The sequence below is a fragment of the Tympanuchus pallidicinctus genome, unplaced genomic scaffold (assembly GCF_026119805.1).
Source record: "Tympanuchus pallidicinctus isolate F22 unplaced genomic scaffold, pur_lepc_1.0 scaffold2, whole genome shotgun sequence".
NCBI lineage: Eukaryota > Metazoa > Chordata > Aves > Galliformes > Phasianidae > Tympanuchus > Tympanuchus pallidicinctus.
This window is the reverse complement of record NW_026294721.1, coordinates 21,021,343-21,045,701: the sequence shown is the minus strand read 5'-3', so window position 1 is coordinate 21,045,701 and position 24,359 is coordinate 21,021,343. Positions and strand designations below refer to the sequence as shown.

General features: G+C 38.3%; 2 protein-coding genes across 6 annotated transcripts in view; one reads left to right on the top strand and one right to left on the bottom strand.

Moving 5' to 3' along the window:
• The window catches only part of RPL9 (ribosomal protein L9), a 228,772-nt gene that overhangs the window by 65,708 nt on the left and 138,705 nt on the right, over window positions 1-24,359 (top strand). The gene's annotated exons all lie outside the window — the stretch shown is intronic.
• The window catches only part of WDR19 (WD repeat domain 19), a 37,844-nt gene that overhangs the window by 2,976 nt on the left and 10,509 nt on the right, over window positions 1-24,359 (bottom strand). For all 5 annotated transcript variants that reach the window (XM_052681720.1, XM_052681722.1, XM_052681721.1 and 2 more), the window contains 25 exons: window positions 24,214-24,284; window positions 23,259-23,431; window positions 23,054-23,168; window positions 22,686-22,792; window positions 22,228-22,350; window positions 20,448-20,597; window positions 19,759-19,906; window positions 18,966-19,170; window positions 18,481-18,640; window positions 17,809-17,919; window positions 17,429-17,538; window positions 16,309-16,366; window positions 15,235-15,381; window positions 15,052-15,134; window positions 13,874-13,957; window positions 12,665-12,811; window positions 11,733-11,857; window positions 10,274-10,386; window positions 9,428-9,496; window positions 9,174-9,251; window positions 4,888-4,984; window positions 2,855-2,979; window positions 2,140-2,221; window positions 1,263-1,413; window positions 1,039-1,162 (listed from right to left, as the gene is read on the bottom strand). In XM_052681720.1, the coding sequence (XP_052537680.1) occupies window positions 1,039-1,162; window positions 1,263-1,413; window positions 2,140-2,221; window positions 2,855-2,979; window positions 4,888-4,984; window positions 9,174-9,251; window positions 9,428-9,496; window positions 10,274-10,386; window positions 11,733-11,857; window positions 12,665-12,811; window positions 13,874-13,957; window positions 15,052-15,134; window positions 15,235-15,381; window positions 16,309-16,366; window positions 17,429-17,538; window positions 17,809-17,919; window positions 18,481-18,640; window positions 18,966-19,170; window positions 19,759-19,906; window positions 20,448-20,597; window positions 22,228-22,350; window positions 22,686-22,792; window positions 23,054-23,168; window positions 23,259-23,431; window positions 24,214-24,284 (2,956 nt within the window). The remainder of the gene's footprint in view (window positions 1-1,038; window positions 1,163-1,262; window positions 1,414-2,139; window positions 2,222-2,854; window positions 2,980-4,887; window positions 4,985-9,173; window positions 9,252-9,427; window positions 9,497-10,273; window positions 10,387-11,732; window positions 11,858-12,664; window positions 12,812-13,873; window positions 13,958-15,051; window positions 15,135-15,234; window positions 15,382-16,308; window positions 16,367-17,428; window positions 17,539-17,808; window positions 17,920-18,480; window positions 18,641-18,965; window positions 19,171-19,758; window positions 19,907-20,447; window positions 20,598-22,227; window positions 22,351-22,685; window positions 22,793-23,053; window positions 23,169-23,258; window positions 23,432-24,213; window positions 24,285-24,359) is intronic.

Genomic DNA, 24,359 nt, shown 5'->3' with positions numbered 1-24,359 from the left:
AAATGATAAACAAGGTTTTCACTATAATACGTATTTATTTTTTTTATCAATTTAAGAATGCAATTATCACTTTAAAAATTATTTTAGTTTAGCAATTCTGTATTGCCCATGTAGATACAGGAGTAGAAAGAGGTGACTGTAAAGTTACTGAGAGTTCTGGTGATGCATAAGGTTCAAAAAATGCCAGCAAAGCCATGTGAGTTGAGCCCAGGGGCTCAGCTGTCTGTGAACAGAGCAGCAGAGCTGAAACAGCTTTTTTTTTCTTTTTTTTTTTAATTTTGGTTTCCTGTTGACTCTGATGCAGAAAATTCTTATGTATGATGGTCAACAGCGTGAAGCCCAACAGTGCCTTGAACTGTTTAACAATTTGTGCTCTAATACATCGTGCAGCAATGGTTTGTTTTGACACTATCAAAAGGTATGAGAAAAATGACAGCCCTGATGATGTTACGGTGATGTAAAGGAACCATAACCAAGAGATAGCTTACATACCTGAAGCAGAAATGAACAGACATGTACTAAGCCAATGGAGTAAAACAGTTTAAGAAACTACTAATATTTTTTGTAAGACTGATCCTTTAGTTTTAATATTAAAAGTCAAGTATGTTAACTCTCTTATTTGCTTCCTGCTTTAGTAAATCTGTACTTATTCTGTAATTCTAGTGTGACAAATCCCTTCGACCTAGCAGAAATGAAATGTTCATGTACAGGAGCTAACCACAGTGTAAGGGTGTTGACATGTCAGAGGTGAGATGCATGGCTCTCACTGGGAAATGTACACTGTCCCTTTTCAACAGACTGCAAAGAACCCAGAAACAGAACCAGTAGGGCTTCTCATTTGCATCAGCAATCGCTAATACTGAAACCAGCACTGGCCCAGTACTTAACAAGGGAAGTGCCCCAGAGGTCTGGGTGTCACCGATTTTCCAACAGCTTGGACAGAACTGCCAAGCCTTAGCCTGAATCTAGTAGCACAGTGCAGATGGAAAAAAAAAAGCAGCTTTCTATTCATTCTCACAGTGTAGAAGAGGCACTCACCGTTGCAATGCAGTACGGCAAGTTGTTCTTACAGCTGGGACATAAGAGCTCACACTCTGCGAGCTGGAATGCACAGTAGGGACAGGCTGTTGTTGGCTCCTCTGCCTCGGTTTTGTCCGGGTGCCTAAGCAGTAACATACAAACATGAATAAAAAGCTCTCTGAACTTGAACAGCGCTTCTGGTGCCTGACAAATGTTTGGAAGTACAGATGAACACTGCTCACCTGACCATTGCTTCGATTTTCTTTTTGTATTTAAGATCTATTTTATTGCGATTCTCAGGTCGCATCAGCACAGCAGCAAAAGTGAAGGCCGAGTTCTTCAATCCTGCTCTGTGACACTCGATTACTGTTGAAGTCAAAATGGGTACAATGTCTGCAACAAAACGAACCAATAGCAATAATTATGTACTAATATTACCATATAAAACCTTTGTGCTAATAGGACATCGATGAAGGATGACAGAATTTTTCTGTATCACTCAGCTGCACAAATTGTGCAATTCCTGCAACCACACCCCAGAACCAGGGGTTCACCTCTTCCTTCCTGGTGCCTCTGCAGCACAGCCTGGCACTGGAAGTGTTTCAATTGTAACTGTTTCCCCCAACTCTGGTCTATGCTGTGTAAAGTCTGCATTGTAGCCATGTGCTGAGAGAGAACCCTGGCTGTAAAAAGATAAACCACTAACAGGGATTAGTACTGGCTGAGAATTAGCAGAGAAGGCAGACTGACCCATGTAACAGCCTGTGTGTGCACAGCTGAGGAGAGGTGCGCTATCAGTACCGCAGCCATCCATGACAGCAGCATCAAGATTTCCCTCTAATGTTCCACGTGCCAAAAAAGCAGCCTTTTCAAAAGAAGGCTACTTCAACTTTGTGATAAAACCTCACAGAACATCAGCTGATTGGATCCATCCTGAGACTTTATGCATGGCTCAGGCTACTTAGCACTGCAGTTGTGGTGCTCAAGGACACATTAACCTTGGTTGAGGAATCTCTCCTGGAGGTTCTCTATTGAGGAAGCACCCCAGGCACCTTCTAACAATGACCCCTGAGCTGCCCTGCAGAGCACAGCCCACTCATTCACGCTGTCAGTACTCACGTGATGGGAACTTGCTGATGTTGTTGGCTACACGTATAAGCATACGTGCTCCCTTCATGTGGTCGCCGCGTTTCACGTGAGTCTGGAATACAACAAACACACCGAGGTGACTTCAGAGAGCAGTTCCTGCTCTTGGTGTTTGTCCTCTGGGGAGCTGCATGCCCCCGGCCTGTTAGTGAAACTGAGCACGCGCGTATCAAGTTCTAAAGGAAGAACCAGAGATAATGGGAGCTGTTCTCCAGAGGTCTCTCTACTCTCCAGACCACAACCAGCAGGCTGCTGCCTGATGGCTGGCAGGCAGGGGGGGGTGCAAAAAGGCCAAAGGCTGAGTGGTTTCCTTCTGACTGGCCACTAGTGTTGGCCACCAGAAATAGCCTGGGCTGCCCTGCCTAATTTCAATTGAAGAAAAGCAGTGATCTGCTTCTGACTAGTAACTACTAGCAGTGCACATATTTTTAAGTATGAGTGCTATATGCATAGGAAGCCATACTTAGGTTTTAAATTATTCAGTATTTTAAAGAGAACAGCCTAACCAAAGAGGCAGAAGCATCAGACAGGTATGGATTCTCCTGAAGCTCACCACTGGCTTGCACTTGGAGTCCATACGAAAACCTCCCTGGCAGTGCAGTTCATGAATACGGAGCACCCATCCGCACACTTCAGTAAACCACAGACTGTGCAACGTGTGTAAAAAGTCAGCTTCTCCATTCCTTACCTTCACTAAAATATAGCTGTGTAGAATCATAAGGTTTGTAGCCATCTCAGAAGGAATTTTAATCTTCTGGGTCTTTAATTCTGCATACATACTGAAAAGAACGTCGTGTGCATTTCGGTAATTTCCTTAAAAACAAACAACACTGAATTGTATTTTTTTTTTTTTTTGTAACCTAATAAATGTAAGGAAGCCAAACATGAAGCTGCATTGATTCTTAGAGCAAAACTTCTGCGTGACAATTTCTTTGCAAAGTCATAAGCAGTTGTTTGTCTCAGGATCCCAACCAGTATCAGCCAGGGAATTAAATAAGAAAAAAAATACACTTGCAGAAGTCATCTAGACAGTAACAAAACATTTATGTGAATAACAACTCTGTATAATGAAGCTTTAAAAATGGAAGATGCTGTATCCAAGAGACACTGTTTCCACAACAGAGTAGAGAAAAGGTAATTTTACTTAAGAAAACTGCTTTATCGTTTGCTTTGGCAACTCCTTGCCTCTGCAACCAACCAACCCCAAACCTTTCAGGGAGAGAACTTAAATGTGATCGTTAATTTGTGGCATTGCATTGCTTCCAGATCACTGATGGGGGATGTGTGGAAACCACAGGAGCTCATTAACTTCTAAACGTAGTTAAATTCAGCATCAGAATGTGTTCAGTGTAGTCAGACTGCTCTTAGCTAGCTGATTCTTCCTGCATTCTTTGTTTGTCATTATTAGAGTATAACAAAGTCATATTCTTTGCAGTTGGAGGCACTTAAGGAAAACTTCAGATTTAGTTATTTCACCAAGCATTGCTTCTCTCCCTCTGCACAAAGCAGTTTGTTGTGTGTTGTTACTGCCATTGAATCAAGCTGCTGGAACTGGGTGGCACAGCATGATCAGCCTTAATATCATGTGAGTATTACCTGAGAAACAAGTTAGGGGAAAACCGTGTAGGAAATGGCATACCCAAAGTGCATGCACTGCACAGTGCAGACTGCAACAGAATGTTAAACGGATTGTTAAGGAAAAGTGTCACCAACCATACTGGTGAAAACTTCCAAATCAAACTTGCTGAAATCTCCTAAAGGATGAGGGGAAAAACCCTTGACTGCCTCTGCAGAAGAAACAATTGCCTCAGAACAGGTGATATTACTGAGAAAAATGCAGGGCTTATTTTGACACAGTTTCTGAACACATCTGAGCAAGCAGTGGATATGAACTACAACATGGGACACTCCAGCTTAGGTACAACGTTTTCAGATTCAAAGAAGCTAACGAATACTCAAACCCTTAAGCCTGTACATTTCCTGCTTACATTATCAGCACTAATGCTTTATTTATTGCTGTGCTGCCCTGGCAGACCACGTTTGTCAAGGCCCCGGCCTCAGCCCATTGCTGTTTGTCCATTAATGTTAATTTCCACGGGCATTACTGTCCTCCAGTTCCTGAGGCTGCTGCTTTTCCGTTACGGATATTTTTCTTAACTTATTTGTAATGAAAAGAAAGCAGTGTTTTGGTAGGGCTGTTGCCATAGCAAAAGCAGCCAGCAGAGGAGACACTTATTTCACTTCTAGCCCTGTCCCTTCTTATTTCCTTTTTTTCTGTTTGTAACTTCAGGCAAACACAAGGCTCAGGCACCGAGGTACCTGACCCTTTGGCACAGCCCATCTCCTTCACACATCTACTGAAGGTTGAAACATGCAACGAGTGAAGGATCAGAATCCAAAGCTGGAAACTGTGCAGTTTAACTGCAACTCTAAGATCTGTTATACAGAAAAGTAAACTTTCAAGCAGTCTCCACCACTGAATATAAAGAATGCTGAAATTTCCCATCACTTCATTTATTTCCAAGCATTTAATATGCAGTTCTGAATCCCCATCTTTTCACAAAAGCTATTTCAAGCTTAAAAATGAATGAATATAATTAAAAGCTTCTCATTTACCAAAAGAGTAAGGCGTTATAGCATAATCTATATTGACAATGGTACCTGCAGCACTGTGAGGCCACAGCACCACGTATGCTGCCCTATCAGAAGAACCCGACTTACCTGAACGCTGCTCTTCCCTGGCGATTATTATAGCAGTTCTGGCAGCTTCTCTGTATTGCTTCAGTGCCATGTACAAGCGGAATAGGTACTTTGCGTCCTAATTAAGTCAGACAAAAGCAATTAATGCTGGTAAATGGCAAGCATGGCGTTCCCTTCCTCCCCTCATCCACCCTGCTCGCTATGAGGCCCCTGAGCTGAGAACCAGCAGCTCAGGCTGGTGCTGCCTGTGGTGGCAGAAGAGCACTCCAAACCCTTGCTGAGGTCACTGTTACAGCTCCAGGTGCACACACAGCTCAGTGTGAGTGAGGGCCAGCTAAAAGAATTGAAAACCAAGGGGACAATTGGCTAATAAACTGTATAATGTTCCTAATTTGCTGCACTACGTACTGTCGGTATGTTGTGCAATTCAAGAATGGGAAATGCAGCCAAGGGTTCACCCAAGAAGTGACAATCCAACAGCTTAATTCAATGTGAAGGAAACTGGTGAAATGATTTTAAACCAAAACTTCAAAAAACAAGATGAAGCAAACAACCAGGACTTCTGTTTTTCAAAAGGGACTCAGACTTCCCATACACCAGCACAAAAAAAAAGGTCAACATAAGACTTGGATTTCCTTAAGTATTTTAAGAAAATTGACAAGAGACCAAAAGATTCTGATTTCTAAAAATGCAGCTGAAATACACACTCTGGATAGAAGGGCCTCGCTTTCAAGGAAGAGGAACTGTTACATGAAAAATAAAATCTGGTTTAGGGGCATTACTTTATACCTCTAGCTGTGATTTCAAAAGTGAGATTAAAAAAAAACAAGTGCAGTCTGTATGTTACAATCCTTGGCTCTGTTAATCAAGGCCAACTTAATCTGAAACACAGCACATAATGGGATGCTCCCTAGTCAGAGAGAGGCAAGTTGGAAACAAAACACATCAGCAGCTTTAAGGACAGCTCAGAGAAGAAGAAAAGCAGCAAACACAAAACCAAGTTGAACAATTCTGCGATATTATCAGCAAAGCCAAACACAATGGGTATGTCATGTTTAAACTGTTTACAAGTTCTTTAAAGATGATAGTTGGGCTGTACTCCAGAACACTGCATGGCTTTTGTATACAAGTCTCAAACACATTGCAAAACAAGAAAAAGGAATCAAGAAAGAAATTCAAGGGAAAAGAAATATGAAAGGTATAAACACATTTCCCAATAAAGAAATGACTGCAAAGATTAATTTCCTATCCAAGATGCAGGAAGCAAGACAAAAGAGAAGAAGTAATCACAGAAATAAAAGCAAGCAAGACCAGTATGCAGAAAGAATAAGGACGAGTCAGATTCTTCTCTCAACTTTCCTCATGAGGCAAAACGTGAAGTGAGCAAAAATAATTAATTTCAAGTAATGAAGTAACAGAGTTTTAAATAGTCAAAAACAAGAAGAGCTGTAGTTTAACAGCATTGAAAAGGTTATCTGGATAAGAAACAAATGCATGTATCTTTGATGTTATTTATCCTGAGGTCCCTGAGTGGGGGCACAAGAAAATGATGCTGCGTGGGCTATGGGGTGATTTTTCCCTGTTCCCACCTCCTGGTGTGGGCTCGGTGTGTGTCTGCACTTGCCCTGCTGGGCTGCTCCTCCCCTGTTCTCCTGCCTGGGACAGAGCAGCTGCCTTGTGGGAACTGCCACGTCCTTCACTGCATCTCAAAGAACAGATTTCAGTTACTGACGTGGCAGACATATGGAGAAGAAAATACACAAGTAGAAGGCATTTAACAAATGCTTTGTGTTTTACGCCCTAACCTTTCACACTAGACATTAAAAAGGCAATAAATTAAGAAAGGAATTTTCCATTGTCAACACATTTCCTAAAATCTTCAGAATTCCAATAATTAATTTTCCAGCCAACCTTAATTTTAGATAGCTATTATTTCAACTTAGTTTTGCTTTCCACGACGGTTGTGCCCAGCAAACATGCACAGACAGAACAGCAGAACTTTGCTACTTCATGCTTTCTGGAAAGTTCCAAAACACGACAAATGAAGAATCCCAGCATGCTGAAGTCAACAAATGCAATAGTCAACATAACACCACATTACAAACTAGCTTATTATGAGACAACAGTGTAGCAAATGTATGCTTAATACAATATTTTTGGTAATATGGTGCTTCATTAAAGCCACGTGACATGGGCTGAAAGAAGTACCCAGGCTGCTCTGAGTGATTGCTGGGTTTGAAGATGAGTGCTGAAGGGATTAGCAAGTTTCTGCTGCTTGCCTGCTTGAAATTTGCTCTTACACTCAGCTTTACAAGAACACTACCACAGAAAAGCCACTATTCTCTAAAGCCCCCCTCTTGGTAACTTCAGAAGCAGCAGCTCTGTACCAGCAGAATAAGGATAAGGGAGAATTGATTTCTACTCTGTTTTTTAAACAAATAAAAGTAAAATGATAAAGTAAAATGATGCTACTCACTGACAGAGACTATGGCAGATTGGATTAAAGCGTTTAGAAGAACAAGAAAGAGCTTTTAAAGGAGGAAAAGAAAGCTCTACACTGAATTTCAAAAGAACGTTAAAGACAGTAATCATGGCATTCACACAATTGCTGAATATTTCCTACAATCTTCAGAACCGTTTCACCATGCAGATCACACCAGCTCATGTCCCTTACCCAGCCCTAAGCACAGCCAGCGGGCAGGCTGCTGCCAACAGGGAGAAGACAGGATGGGACAGGTTCTGCCCAACCACTTTACAGCATCGATACAAAATTACTTTTGCTTACACTGATCTCAGAATCACAGAATGGCCAGGGTTGGAAGAGACCTCAAGGATCATGAAGCTCCAACCCCCCCCCACATGCAGGGCCACCAATCTCCCCATCTAATACCAGACCAGGCTGCCCAGGGCCCATCCAACCTGGCCTTGAACACCTCCAGGGATGGGGCATCCACAACCTCTCTGGGCAGCCTGTTCCAGCACCTCACCACTCATAATAAAGAACTTCCCCCTGACATCCAACCTAAATTTTCCCTCCCTCAATTTAAAACCATTTCCCCTTGTCCTGCAGTTATCTACCTTTTCAAAGAGTTGATTCCCCTCCTGTTTATAGGCTCCCTTGGGATTTGTTGTACCATGTCTCTAATGGCTTCATTCTCTTCTGGTCTCTTGCAGTTGGATTCTATTTTGTTTTGTTACTTTTTACTTCTCATATAATTTTTTTTGTAGTTCAAACTTCAAATTACAGACACATATTAAGAAGTGAATTAAAAAACCCTACATACGTAATTGTTTTTTTCCCAATTTCTAACTTTGCAAAAGCAAGGCTGGTGTAGCCATCAACTGTCTATCTAGTGTCTCTGGAAGGCTAACATAATAAATCTTTGGGCACTCTGCTGAGAAGACAGAGATTTTTAACCTCACAACAGAATCATAAACCACATCTGTGATATTAGAGGTGAAATAACCTCACTGTGCCAACATTGTGCATCCACAGGAAGCATTTACATTTTCAGGTGATCTCAATGGCAAATTCTCCCCTCAGTTCACATTTCCAAATCGTTTTTGGGCAAATTCCCTTTTGAGAACACGGTCATTAATTACTTAATGGATGGGACGGATGCTCCGTCCCTGGAGGTGCTCAAGGCCAGGTTGGATGGCGCCCCGGGCAGCCTGGTGTGGTATTAAACATGGAGGTTGGTGGCCCTGCCTGTGGCTGGGGGGATTGGAGCTTCCTGATCCTTGAGGTCTCTTCCAACCCAAGACATGGAGATGGAAGACAAGATTCTATGATTATGAAATCAAGGAGGGCTGAATAACTTTGAAAATCTGTCCACGACGTATCTCATTAGCTGACGCGTTTTTGTTCTTCATTCCCTAATGACCACCTTACTTTCTTCCACTGTGACAGTATGACCAGTCCCCCATTGTGCAAGACATCAGGAGTGCTGCTTGTCTTGAGACACACACACACGCTGCCTGACCATCTGGCAAAGACAACCTCCAGCAGGCTACCTGATCCGAACAGCTGACTTCTGTCTGTTTGTCAGTGCCAGCACTGGTTTGGATCTCCTCTGCTGTCTCCACTGTATTTAGAGAAAGATGACTGTATTTCACTACTTTCTCATCTTTCTGAAACTGAAGTTACTGGGTGAAATGACTCACAGAACGATCATATAAGCCTCGCTCCTTAGTGAAAGCAATCCTTAAAAAGCAATCTGTGTCTACCAAAATTTTAGGATAAAATAAACTCGAATGTTCTTGTAGTACAGCAACAGGACACAACAGCAGTGACAAAAATACAATACCTTAGGCATGCCATCATTCTCTCCTGTCAGATAATCTATCAGTTCATTTTTTAGGGCCTCATCCTTTGCCTGTCCCACCTATTAAATAAAGACAGAAGAAATTACTGTGAGGAAAAAAGAAAAAATACAACACAAGCAGACTTTTCATAAAAAACTGCAGCTACATTTGTTTATCAACTGATGATGGGAAAATGCCACACTACTGAAAGTAAACTTCTCGAAAAGTAATATTTTGTTTTATCAAAGTTGCTTACTGTTTCAATCGCCATTTCAATAGCCAAGTTATCTTCTGTGCTTGGACTTTTCATAAAGTGCCTTAATGCCTGAAAAGAAGTAGGAAAAGAGTTTAAGTTGAAATACATGAAATTAACATTTTTCTCATTTTTACCAAGTTGTTTCTCTCTGTCTTTTGACCAAAAAAAAAAAAAAAAAAGGCACAACGGATGGACTGTATTCTATAGCCATCAGAATAGCCATATATGCCATCAGGTAATGGCTGCTTTTCATCCTGAAAATAAGATGTAAGTCTTTGCTAAATCCTGGCATATATCTTCATCTAACTGTAATTGATGTGGCATTAGAAGCCTCCTTAGCTCCAGCTGAAAGCACAGTCACCTATGATGGCTGTAATCTGCAAAAATCAGGAACTTTTTTTAGCATGTGCTCAGTAAGCAGGAGTCAAACACTTAGCAAGCATCAGCTGACAGGCTTGCCTGCCAACTGACACACTTCCCTTCTTTTTAAAGATCTGTTCATGTTCAGGTGTGCAGCACTATTTAACAAACTATTTTTATGGCAACCAAATCTTCATTGGTCAAGCAAATATACTGCAAATTTTACCTGTATGTTTACACCTCTTAGAAATTCACTGAGGGTAATGTGACTGACATTAATCCGTCCCTACTGCTATGAAAAGTTTATCTGTGTGACAGTGTATAACTCATGGAATCAATACTCAGCTTTTTAACACCTTTTTGTATCAGTACATGCCTCAGTTAAGACAGATAAAAGTGAACAGGTGAACCTGATTTGGAAGTACAGTATTTTCAACAGTTTCTATGAACAGCCAACCATCACTGCTTTGTCATTTAAGTACTGACCCGTCCATACTGGCCACACAACAAGAAAAACTTTCCCGCCTGAAAATGTTTCTTTTCTCCTTCAAAATACAGAGCGATGCTCTGGTAATCTTCATTGCTGGTACTATCGGAAGCTGCAAGAGAGAGAAGGCCATGACAACAGAGCATTCCTATTAAGTAAGAAAAGGGCCCTAACAAAGAAATACCCGTTATACAGAGAAAACCAAAGCCAAGTAGAACCAAATTACGGCTTGCGTGCTTTTTTCCTACTTAAAAGACTAAATGTCAGACATCAGGGCCTAATAATGCATTGACATGATTGTTTCCACAGGTTTCACACAGTAGTGGGATTTCTACAGACGTAACAGAATGGCCTATGACATGCTATTTATTCTTTTCATTATGTCTTGGCAACAATAAAATAGAAAAGATGATATTAAGATTACCATTAGGATCATTTTCACAGCTTAAGAATATGAGGGTATACCTGCATCGCATAGTAAAAGATTATCAGGAGCTATCTGACCATTTAGCAGGCAATACAGCAGAGTCCTCTAACCAAGATGCCGTGCTACTGTACACACAAAGAGAGCCTCTTCTCCAAAGTTAGGTTTAAAACCTGTTTCCACCCACTTAGATTACAATTTGAGCCATGCTGCTGTGAAAGGAGAAAAGGAAGAAAGCACAAGGAATAATAATAGAACAATACTGCCCACCTTGACAAGCAGCTGTAATAGTATATCACCAAGCTAACTGCTGTGAAGTTTTTGTAACTACCCCACCCTAGCAGAAATGCATTTTTTAAAGGGAAACTTTCAATGTTTTATTGAAAAGATGAGATAGTTTGTTAGATCCTTATGTCAAACTTTCCACAAAGAAGGCTGCTAGACATAAGAGAAAAGCATAACGTATATTGTAAACCAACAGGTTGGCCACTGAGTGATTTGATGGCTTGAGGTGCAAGTCAGCTTCTCTGCAAGGCCTCTTTAGTCTCCTACTGTGACAGCAGGAGGCCATAAATGGCCTCTGGGGGGGAAAAAAAAAAAAAGAATGGACAAGTGACACAAACACGTAAGACAGACAAGAGCTGGAACCATTACAAAAGGAAAGAGATAAAATTCAGCTCTCCTAGGAAGATTTGCAGTTTCAGAAAGGTAATACTAAATCAATCAAGTCAAAAAAGAGATTCCTCACCTGACACACAAGAACAGACTAGGCAAATGTTTTACCTCTGTGGATACACAGAAAGAGCTCTAACAAAGCCAAGGTTTTGAAAACACCTAAGCTGGAAGTGAAACAAAGCTTATAGACCTGATTTAAAAACAGGATGCCAATCTGCCAATAGTGATTGAAAACAAGAAATGGAAAGGGCTGGGAAACAAAATCACACATCCCTTCTCTTATCACTTTAATTTGGTCTAAACCAAGTAAAAGTACAGTAAAACACACTGTGTGCAAAGCATTAAACTGGATTACTCACTGATGATGTCAGCATAAATCTCCATCTTGTTGTGCTGTTGAGCTAACGTGAAAGCTTCATTATTGCATTTAGACATGACCAGGAACTGGATGGCAGAACCATAGTCACCGAGCTGCAGGAAAAATCTAGTTGGAATGAACAAATTAATACCTTAGTTAGGTAACACAATGAATGCTCCAAACTTTAAGAAACATACAGTATTTCTTAGCATGCAAGAATGATGTATTTCTAATTTTGTATCTACATATTTTATCTTTTAAATAGGTTACTAAAATTAACTTACTGCAAATAACACAGCATGGCAAACTTTTATTATTTTCTAAAGTCACTACTTCAGGGTAATGTAATTTTCAATTGAAGAGTTAGAAAGAAATAAAGCAGTACCTGTTTAGCTGTCCAAACTTTAAAGAACTCAAGTCACTAAACTGAAATATGTAGTCATTAACCAAGCACTAGCAACTGAGTCTGATACACCAGCATGCCTCACCAACTTCCAACAGGTATGACCTCTTCCAAGCTTTTAAAACTCTAACTGCCTGTCTCATAAGCTGTAAGTGCAATAAAAACTACAAGAAAAGTACAAGAATATTCTTCCTGAAAAAAGTTAACATGAAAATTGTGTATAACAATTAATTTTATGGTGCTCTCTATAGCTGCATCTAGAAAATCACTAACTTGGACAACACAATCACGATTTAAGAGTGATACTCTCCTTAAGTAGAGTGAAAAGGCAATGTTAGATTGAGGTAAGTTATGGGATGTATTAAGATTGTGTTCAAGGAAATATCATATTTTCTAGAAGCTCATAGGATTTCTTTCTAAAAAAATTCCACTTACTGTACTGAGCACAGTTCTACCCTCTGGCAACAATGCAGAAGAAAAAACAGTTAACAGCTCTCAAAGAGATTAACTTCTTAACGTATAATTATTACCTGGCCACCATCTTTGCCCCATCAAGAGACTGGGTTTCTCTCACAATATTAACGGCCCTTTCAGGATTATTAAGGTGATCCAAACACAGTCGGATTACGCTGTCCCACTGTTTTGCATTCTCATACGCTACCACAGCTTCCTTGTACCTGAAAAATTACAGCTCCACAAGTTCTTCTGATTTTTAAAGACCTCTTTTCAGTATGGTTTGAAAGAAACGTACAGTATTTTACTTCTGAGCGGTTATTCTGTGACACCTTCTTTTCAGTTTGCATAAATAGGCTTGTTTTGTATTTCCTAACTTTTCTCTCCACATTATTTTCTCTTGGGAGTACATTTCTTGCTGAGACAGTAGAAAACCACAGAAGTATTTTTAACTTACTCTGTCAAGCATCCCTTTTTGTATATCTTAGAAGTAGTTCATCTGTTTTATCAGCTCCACATTAAGTCACTCGGGAGTGAGAGAACAAGAAATCCAAACAGAAAACTAGTAGCACAGTTTCAAAAACGAGTCTATTTTCTGTTCCATAAGTGAGTTAAAGAAATTTCTCATCCTTGCACTATGCAGTTAACACTAATAATATTGTCTGGTCTCATCCATCCAAGCATTTAGCCTTGGTTGTCTCATCTTACAAGCCATCATAGTTCTGAACTCCATTTCCCTACAGGCACTGACAAGTAGAAAACTAAACTTTGTGATTAAAATTTTATGATTATTGGCTGATATGACAAAGGCCTGTTTTGGTATTTATCATTTTAGCCAATAATTTCACTTTATTCAGTGCCTTGCAAGAGCAGCTATTAAGAAGTAACAGTAATTTGCTTTCAGATTGAAAAAAATTCTTCCATGATTATTTCAATTTTGAAGGACCTTAAAAATCACAGCTTTATGAAAGGAATTGTTAGAAACAAACTGAACTTCAGTATTCCATTAATTGGACTGCTGTATTGCTGCAGCACCGTAAGACCTTCAATCATTTTTGTTATAAAGACAGTAATGTTTAGATGGAAAAAATAAATTAAAACTATGTCTGTGATGGTAGTGGTAGGTCCTTAGACTATGTTTAAAATATTCATGCTTGGGTATTTCTGAATCCTTTTTTACAAGCATGTTGTATGCAAAATTTAAAGTCTGTCTTTTAGTATATTTTATAGAAATAACACATGCCATAAATAACAATTATATATTCTATAAATGCAGATAAACACACCTGCCATCTGCTTCTTTGGCCTTTGCATATTGCAGGTGAATCTTTGGAGATGAAACATGAGGAAGAAGTTCACCAACTTTTGTCCTGGAAAGACAAGACAAAGTGAAGAAACATTTCTGGTTTCCTTTTTCTCAGGCATATTTATATCAATACTGAAAAGGTGGTTAAAAAAAAGAAAGTATTTGAACATAACGTGTAAGCTTTGAAGGCACTTCAAAATGTTTAAAGAGCTGTACTTAACAGTTGGAAATAGGCAATTACAGGCAGATCCTCTGAATGACAACATCCACAACACAGCAGAGCACGTGTGAGGCTGCAGAGAGGCAGGCCCTAAATGTCCCTTCTGTGCCTGGAACGCAGAGCGCTCCCTAAGGCTTCAGGAGACCTGAACTTACTTCTGCCTGAAGAAACAAAACAAGCCCCTCCCAGCTTCCATGTCAAGTCTGTCACTATACATAAGCTACTCTTACTAACAAGTGTTCTCTTGGTTCACCATGATGCTGCTGATACACTTCCACAGCAGGATAAATTTCTGCATTGTAAATGAGCATAATATTCCAGCCTAATTTTTAGAGCACTTGCGTGAAAGAGAGGGGATCTTTCTGATCTCTGCTTTATTCAGTTTCTCTTATTAAAATAGCATAAAGTGAAATTAGATAATAATCAAGACTCAGAATCTCTCTATAAAATAGTACTTCTCCACTGTAAACTTCCACGTTCCACTTTCAAATGATGTATAGAAATTACGTTAGTTGTTTTGACAGCTAACAGATACAGACTCCTTTTGAACAAGCAAGTTAGGACAATTTCCAAATGTCTGAATATTCAAAGTCTTAGGCACCTGATGACCAACAAAATTCAATGAACTTAAAAGAAACTGCATGAATTAAATCACCAAATGCAGGCTGCACACCATGCACACTCACACATGCAAAAAGGACTGGAAACTGCAGCTAACAGTGGCACAATAAAAGAGGGGGGGGGGGGAAAGGAAGACTCCCATTTCCAGTAAGGCTGTATTTAAACCAACATAAGTTTCTAAGAGGTGAACGCTGTTCTTGTTCAAGCCTGGGGAGAAGAACCACAAAACCAGAGACATTTGCAGCCTTGTTCTTTTCCAAAGGGCACCACGTCAAGTCCTCTGTTACAACAAACACCTCCCTGCAATCTGTACTTACCAGTTTTTACACCGGATGTACACTGATGCTGCCTTGTCATAATATTGTCCCTTCTCATACAGCTGTGCAGCTTCTGAAAATTGCTGTAATATTGAAAATCATTGTAATATCATTTGTAAACTATGATCATGAATAAGTATCCTAATGCATTCACATATTCAACCTTAGGCTTTGTTAATTTACCTTCATGCTCTCCAGAATAGCTCCACAGTCCCTTTTTAGTAACCTACTGGGATGCTTAATGGCCTGGTTTACGCCCTGGCGGATATCCCCCATTCTAATGCACATCTGAGCCACTCCAGCAAGACAAGCTTCATCGTGTTCCTGATACTAGCAACCAAATGGAAAGCAGAGACATTACGTATCAGAAATGGCAGCTGGCAAAAGCCACAGTAACAAAACACTGATTCCAAATAACAAAACATTACATGGACTTGGTGAATTCCATTTTTGCCTACAAATTCTTGCTCAGCTTTAGCTATTTTTTACTAGTTAAGAACAACTCTGCTTAATTTTTTTTTTCCTTAACCTTTGGTCTTTTGTTTCTGTATTTCACTTGCAAAATCTGTCCCAGCCAAGCATACAGGGAATATATTATTACAAATGGCTCTGTACTACTTCATTCTTTCCTTCAAAGCCAACAGTAGAAAAAAAAAAAAGCTTGTAATCTCTCTTCATTTTAAATTTTTTTTTTTTTTCCCCAAACATGGTAAGGCCACTGAACCTTCATAAGGGCAAATGGCTTGAATTCAGAAAGCACTGCTATTTTCTCTATTAAATTCCCATATTATTATTTCAGCTGTTTCATAATAGGCATTTTGCAAATATTAGGGAAAATAATGCCAGAATAAGGGAATATCCACTGAATAAGATTTCTACTTTGTAATGCAATCCTAGCATGGCTTTACATAGATAAAATTTCAGCAAAGAATAACCACAGGAATAACGAAGATTTTTGCTTTAAGAAATCCTAGCAACATTACCCACAGTGTTTGCACGTCTACTATGAAACTGCTCAAACTAAGTCTTGTTATTCTATTTGAACACAATGGCAATAATGTTTTACGAGTAGAGAAAGCACCATTCTGTGCATTAAAAATACACAAAAAAGTACATAAAGGACTGCTATCACCAAAGCAATAGTTGTGCAGATTTAGCACTGAAATAATAAAGCTGAATTCAAATCATCTGAAACAAAACACTTGGAAGTGTAGCATTTGGTAACTACACATGCTATCAGTACTGGAAATGAAATACCTTACTGTCCCCAGTGATGCCCTTCTCATAATGTGCCAGAGCATTCATATAATCGCCCCTGCAAGAAAATTGGAGTTATGTGGAACAAGTTTCAATTGGAAGAGATCGTTACCTTCCTACCTAGCAGATCTCTCAGACAAATTATGCATGCAGCTGTTTTGCTTAAGAGATTAAAAACTGCAAATTAGGATGTGAGGTATGCAAAAGAAGGAATTACACAGTATGTTACGGCGTTTCCCTTTGTTAAGCTATTAATCAAAAGGCAAGTCTGTCTCTCAATTCCTTTACACTGAGCTCAATCGAATTCCATGACAGAGAGGCACAGAATACCCATGTATGCAATGCAACTCAATAATTTCACCTCTATTTCCACATATACTGCTGGAAAATAAACCAATCTACTTTTTTTTTCCCCCAGCTTAACAGTGAAAGTTGGTGGTTTATTTTTTTATTTTTTTAAGTACATTCAGAACAGAAGTTATAGATGGTCTCATCATATATATATATGGCCTCAGTTCCCTCCTGTCTGTGACTGTCCTCCAACAGTTCTGGGGGTATTACAGAAATGGGAATTATATACAGAGCTCTTCCCCTCAGGTTAGATGTTAAACTGACTGAGTTTCATCTGCAGAGCCACAATACAGACTTAACATCACAGCAAACGGTTAATAATTCTCTTTTGAGGACTGTCAGGCCTGAAATCTGACACACTCCTATCTAAAATGTAAGAATATGAAGCCTTGAGTATTGAAGGAAAAATAAGCAAAAGTTTTAAGCAAGGCTTTTGTCCAATGCAAATAGTCTTAAACACTATGAATTTTCTCTATTTTCCAAATGCTCACATGCAACAAAGTACTTATTTAGGAGATGAAATTACATAATGGACCCACCATTTAAAAAGAATATACTGTAATCAATCAAAATTCACTACTACTTGCTAACCTATGCCTCGAGCATGAAGCATTTCTACAAAACTTTTCTTCTGGTCTTCCAGCTGCAAAAACTGGTAACTGAGCATTACAGCTGAGCTTTCTCAGCTACAGTATCTCAATGGCATGTTCTAGTTAGCACGAGCTTTGGTTTTCATGTTCTTACACTAAAGTTTTACAGGAGAACTTACGTGAATTCAAGTTGCAGTGCATATTCCCTTGATATGAATGGGATTTGGTCTGGAGCCAAACACTTAGCCAGCTGAAGTGCACTGTCCCAGTGCTGCAAGTCTTTTCGCATCTATTAACAAAGAAGAGCACCATTTTCTGATGGAGACATCAAATTCTGAATTGTAATATGAACTTTACATTAGTCTAAATGCAATTATACAGCTAGTATTCTAGGAGGATGTAGACTATTTGAGAGAGCTACATTTATCTTAAAAGAGAGTGTCTGCAAGTCACACAATAGCAAGAACAAAAGCACAGAGGGCAGAATTACCAGAAGGTAAAATATTCCAACATTAAGGTGAAGAAAACTGCATACAAAATATTTATTCATTTTGAATACCTCAAGTGCAGAAATAGGACGAGAGGATGCCAAGTATAAATCCTGAGCCAGGTTAAAATTACTCGTAAACATGGCAAGGTGTCCTGCTAAAAGGTTGTGATCTTCTATTCCCTGCAAAAGGACACAATGGGTGCAACAATATTAAAAAGCAGAAGTTACAGGTAACATAGTCTGGTACACAGTAAAGCAACACGTCCCCACATAACAGGCGTAACAGATTCTACAAACCATCACTTTCTTACTGTACCTCAGAGCCACAAACGCTGTCTAAAATCAACACCTTGCAGAAGTATATTCTTAAGGTACTATTTTATGTACACTTTCAGATGCCTAAATACAATCAGCTTAAAAAACACGTATAAGTTGCTTTAAACACTCTCTTACAAATAGCAAAGGATAGAGAGCTTGTCTGACACATGAATACGTATATTCTACTCCTTTCAAGAAAATATGGGAAAGAATTCTGCATTCCAGTAAAGTACTGCAACCATGTGAAGAGGAAACCAAGCAAGAGTTCTGTGGTTTGAATGCTTTCTGCTCTATAACAAACTCTTGAAAAAGATTCACCCATAATCTAAAAAAATAAAAATAAAAAATAAAAAAAAGAAATTAGAAATTCTTAAGAAGAATTAAAGCACAGCACTCCCCATTTAAAAAAGGACTATGCTTTACCTTTATTTCTTCCAGTGACATCACCATCCCAGCATTCCCACACGTCCGATAAACACGTATTGCAAAATCCACCTCCATGTGATGTAAGCAAGCTTTGCCCAGCTCATTCCAACTAGACTGGTCATTCAGAAGTACACATATCCCCCATGCTTCAGAAAATCTATGAAGGGAAAAGTAATTTAAAACCAGTACTTCCTGGAAGTGGAAGAAGAGTGAGGCAAGAATAACCTTCAGCCAGTTTTGGAAGAGCCACTGTCATAGGACCCCAAATCAGTCTTGAACAAATTACTTCTACTTGACAGTGGAAAAACAGAAAGCAGCACTATTTCTTTTACTCTGGTTTGCACAGACACCATCATATGACCTGATGGATCAATCTAATTTATCTGTATTCAGCATGACATTCTCAGATAACCAGCTATGCTGTATAGAGCTATAAGCACAGAAAAAAATATTCACACGATAGAATTAAAACACAGATGTACCTTTTCAACATTAACGTTTGAGTAAGCATTTGTGCCAGCTCATTAGGTCCAAAGTCTTTCAAATCTCCAAGGAAACTGTGAGTACTGAGATAGATATTGTTTGTTTTCCCACTCTGAGTCTGACAAGTTAATTCTCCATTATACAACAGCAAAGGTTTTTGGGAAAAGGGGACTTCTGTACCACCTGCCAATATAATCTTCGATCCTAGATTCAAAGATTGGGAAGAAAGAAGACATCATTTAAGAAAACCCTACTTGGGAAAAAATGTGGTAACTGGTCAAGGTTGCTGGCTATTAACTCAAGGTCTCTAATTCTGATAGTACTGTAAAAGAGTACATTTGCCAGTGAAATAGAAAAAGTTAAAAATTATAAACGATAAAAATAATTTTCCAAATGTTGGTAGATAAATCTCTAGGCACTTGCCACTCATGTAGAAATAGCTATGGATACATTTTTGGTTAATACTATAAGTGAATAGAAGTTTTATCATCTGATCCTAAGAGCTTCTCTTGCAACATACAAAACACAATTGAAGCATAGATTGCAATTATCAGACAAAAGAGTGCAGGAGCAAGAAGCGTGAAGGGTTAAAATCAAAATGTCTCTTGCTGGAAATTTGCAGAGAAACCTACACAGCAGTTACTTTTTTTATTAGACAGCTAACACTTCAAAACCTCTGTACTGTTCATTTTCATATGCAGTTGTGGAAATATTTAGCACAAATCAAAAACAGAACGTGTTTTACTTTAATAACTGAAGTAATTGATGATATTTTCAAAGCATTTGCAGTACCTTGAATGGCATCTTTATGAAAGACATAAGTGTACACTTTATCATCATCGTAAGCAACAAAAACACCTTTATCCATTGGCCAGTTTTCCCACAGGATTCCTTTAATGGTTGGTGAGAAATTTGGAATCTCGTATATTCTATCATTTACCTGGGAAGAATGCAGAAGTAAAGTCACAAGGAAGCAAGACTAATGAAATGAGCTAAATTTTCATTCAGATAATGATTAAGAATAGAGGAACAGAAGAATAGCAGAAATATGAAATTCTTATTACAAGAAGTTTTCTTACGAGCAGTGACTCTGAATAGCATAATTGTTTAATTCAGAAAGGAAGTAAATGGAGAAAATACATGTCACAAGCATATTTACTTTCCTTAGAAGAAGAGCAATGGTACAGGCAGTGAACTGAAAGGTAGCACTTTAACATTAGCTAAAATACCAGCACTGGAATACACTAATATACAATTTCTGAAAGGCATTTACCATAATTAAATTACCCTGATCTACTATGACACATTTTACTTCTTTACATTACTATTCTTTACATTACCATTCAAGCCTTTTTGGCAATTTCTTCTAGCATATGTGTTGAGTAACAGAAGTTTTATCATTCTCTATAAAACACATTTTACAAGATAGTTGGAGACCTAACTTGTAAATATTAGGGCACAGCTATCCCACATTAACTTACTGGACAATAGACAAAGCCATCACTTTTTTCATCTATGAAAGCCAATCTGGTTCCATTAGGATCTGGAAAAATTTTTCTCACGCTGACAGGATGACGATATTCATTCACATATTGCCAGTCTTCGATGTAGAAATAATGAATGACTCCAGTCTAATGAGGAAAAAAAACAGAAAAGGCTAATATTGACACTAGTAAATGGCAAGTAGATAATGAATTTGATTGTGGTGATTTTTTTTCCCATCTTAGAGATCTGAGTATGAAGAACATGCAAACAAAACAGCATTTCCAGGTTTCTTTTGACTTTTTTCCTCATTGCCAGACATTAGTAGGCAGGACAGGAAAACTTGAGGCTTTTTGGGGGTGGGATTAAAAAAAAGGAGGGTCTTTTTATTTGAAAGAAAAAAAAACTACCTCACTACCTCACTTCTGGCCTTTCCCAATGAAAAAATATGAATATCTATATTACTGTAACAGGAGAGTGGAACAGCTGTTTATTATTTCTTATTTCTCTAACTAGCACTAGTTCTATCATTAACTAGCTGTGATCAAAAAATACCCAGAAATAAACTAAGAATCCAGAGATTTGAACTAATTCAAATAACCTTAGGATGTCCTCATTTAAGAGCACAGTTAACCACTTTTTCCTTCACTTGTCTTCAAGCTGAAGATAACCATGAAATAGTTTTAGAAAAGAGGGAAGAAAACTCACTGAGCTTTGTAGAGACAGTAAAGTGCAGTTCTGAAACGAGGGGAAATCCCTGCTTCTTTCTTGAAAGAAATTTAGCCTTCAACCAATGCTGAATAATTTGCCTCCCAAGAAGAAACAGAAATCCTTAAGTCCAGGTTTACCCAATACAGGGGAAAAAGCAACCCAACTCACTGGTGATAAACAGTATTTCTCAATTAGTGTTGCACAAACAAGAACACCAGAGCTAAAAGGCGGCTTTTGAAGTCAACTGTAAAACTTGCACACACCAAATTGATCAGTTCCAAATTTAGCATTTAAAATTTATCAGTACTAGTTTTAACTAGCTAAAAAGGCACCTGAGGAAACAGGAAAGCCCTCAACTGCTACAAAACCATTCAAATGAGTAAATCAGTGATAAGAGCAGAGAAAGCAGCTCTGTCTTTCCTCTGAAAGGTCAGGACATCACAGTGTGTCAGAAAGAGCACAGTACAATGTCAAATGTGCCCTGTATTCCCTGCAGCAGAAAATACTAAAACAAAAAAAATATGCCTCATACAGAGGAAAATCTCCTGAAAAGTCCATTTTCATGTTATTCTTCAGTGTCCTCCTAAATTTTTCTCCTGTTGAAACACTTACAAAAATAAAAAACAAATATCCCTATCATCTGTCAAATGGTTCAATAGTAAGCTGAGACCTGCATTTACACTATAACACTTGCTTACCTCATTATCTTTGAGTCCACATCTATCATGTTACCACTTGAATCAATATATTCAAAATAAGCCCTATGCTTTTTTTCTTATATCTGGAAGATACTTTGACTGCCAATTATCTCACTACTACAACAAAATTACATTCTGCTACTAAAAAGCAGTGTTTTGAACCAGACATTAGTAAGACAACATTCCTGCCAAAACATCTCATATAAGTGCAACTGTAAGGGAAAGTTGGATGCAATTTTGCATAGAAAATAATCCAAAGTGAATTTCTCAGTAACATCATTTTTTCTTCAAAAAATGATAATAATTCAAATCATTTGAACAGAAATATATTCAATTTTAAAAGGTCCTTAAGAACAGAGATAATACTCACGTCTGTGCCGTATATGAGGAAGTCACCAGTTAAAGCATGGCACAAAATTCGGTATTTATCATCATCTGCTGGGAAGAGTCGAGTTTCTCTTTCTTCCTGAGCATCCACACCTTCACCTTCTATCTAAACATAAGAAAAAAATGAACTTAAAGTCTGCACTGTAACTACACTGTTGATATCAGAGTTTTGTCTGTATCAAGCTGTCCAGAAACGAGTTTCCTATCACACAAACAATTCACAAGAAAACAGCTTCTCTCACTTGTTCTAGACTAGCTTATATTTCTAAAGTTTCCAGAAAATCAGTTTTATATTTTCATTAGCCAGCATAGAAAATAAAGAACTTTATTTCTATCTCCATTAACAGAAGATTACTCCACATTATCTCATTTTAAAGATTTCTTGAACTTGTTCAGGCTTAAATCTACTAATTCAGAAATCCAAACTGACTGAGCTCTTACCATATGCAACTGGACTTTACCCTCAAAGAGAGCAGCAGCGTAATCAGAATTAAGATGCATGCTTGCTACTGTACCCAGATACTCTGCATCTTTAAGCTTTTTCACATCTACAGAGAGAGAGAAACATTCAGCATTTCATTACCAATATCTGGAACTTGAAGTTTTATTACATTTAATTACAATGTTTTGTAATAACTTCTTCAGTTTGGGAAAATCATTATTTTGTCCTAATAGGGATATTTGGTAATTCATTCTTTTTAATTGCACAATGCAGAATGTCCAGCACTGCTAAGCATAATACCACAGTTATTAAAAAAGACAAGCAACGATGTGGCTGCTTAAAATAAGAGAATGAAATTAATGCTTACTGTTTTCTCCAAGCAAATAAAACCAAGCCCGATTGTTCATTCCTACAGCCAAATGATAAACACCAACAGCAATGAAACTGGGCTCTACTTCAACAGAGACAGTAACTGGTAGCTCCTGTAAGAAAAGCAGTATCAGTTTCCATCCATTAGTCATTCTTACTCTCCTTTTATCCAAATGAAGTTTAAAAGGAAATGGTTATCATACTCTCTCCACATGATTGGCTACAGTAACTTCAAGAAGAGAAGTGAGGTAAGCAATCCGCGTACTGCAAGTATCGCCAAGGACTGGAAGCTTTGTCAAGAAAACATGCAGGGATGCTCTTCGTGTAGATACTGCCAACAGCTGCCCATCATCTGTCCAAGCCAGTTGATTGACACCTAAAACATTTACAAGTTTTGGCAAAAGATCATTTCTTTGGCTACTGAAATGAAACAAAGAAGCAACGTTTTCACTTTGAAATGTAACAGTAGGAGGAATTCACACCTAGGAATATAGGTACTAATGTATTCAAACCAAACCAATTAAAATATTTCCAAGATAAAATAGAATCATTCGGACAAAACCCAAAATCTACTAATTTAGCATCTTCCTAAGAGTAAAGACTTGACTGAAATACTTTCAGATACACAATATAATAGTGGTAACTCACTACCTAAGAGCACTGCCTCACAAGAATGTTCTGGAAGCCACTGGAGGAAAACTTGTGTACCAGATTAAGTATCATCCCCCCTAAGTAAATGAGATGCAGAAGAGCATTAAGAAATTCACCCACCCAAAAAACATGGAAAGAAGTAGAAAACTATCTGCGTTATCCTATTACCTGAATATATCATATTGCAGATGAAAAAACACAAACTCACACAAAAAAGTCACAAGCCTAAAACCTAACAAACTCTGATTGATCAAACATTCTTAGAGCTGCACTTCTCTATTCCTCAAAAAGATAAAATAAAGCTTTCAAAAAATAACCGTATGTTCTCATTTTTGCTGCGGATCACCTAATGCATATTAGGTGGGAAATAAAAACTTCATAATAAATTCCATTTTTACATAGTTTTTCAACAATACTTTTTTTAATACATACATGTAAACAAGCACAAAATTCTATTTTTTACCTGATTTATAAAAATTGCCACCCTCAAGGAAATTACTAACATACCTTTGTTTTCATCATCCAAGTTTATTATGGCATACATCTTTCTCAGGTCTGACAGATCATGAATTTTAATACTAAAACAAAAATAAACAGTCTTTCTCACTCACATAATTCTCAGTCACCATAAATTGTAAGAAACTCAACCCAAC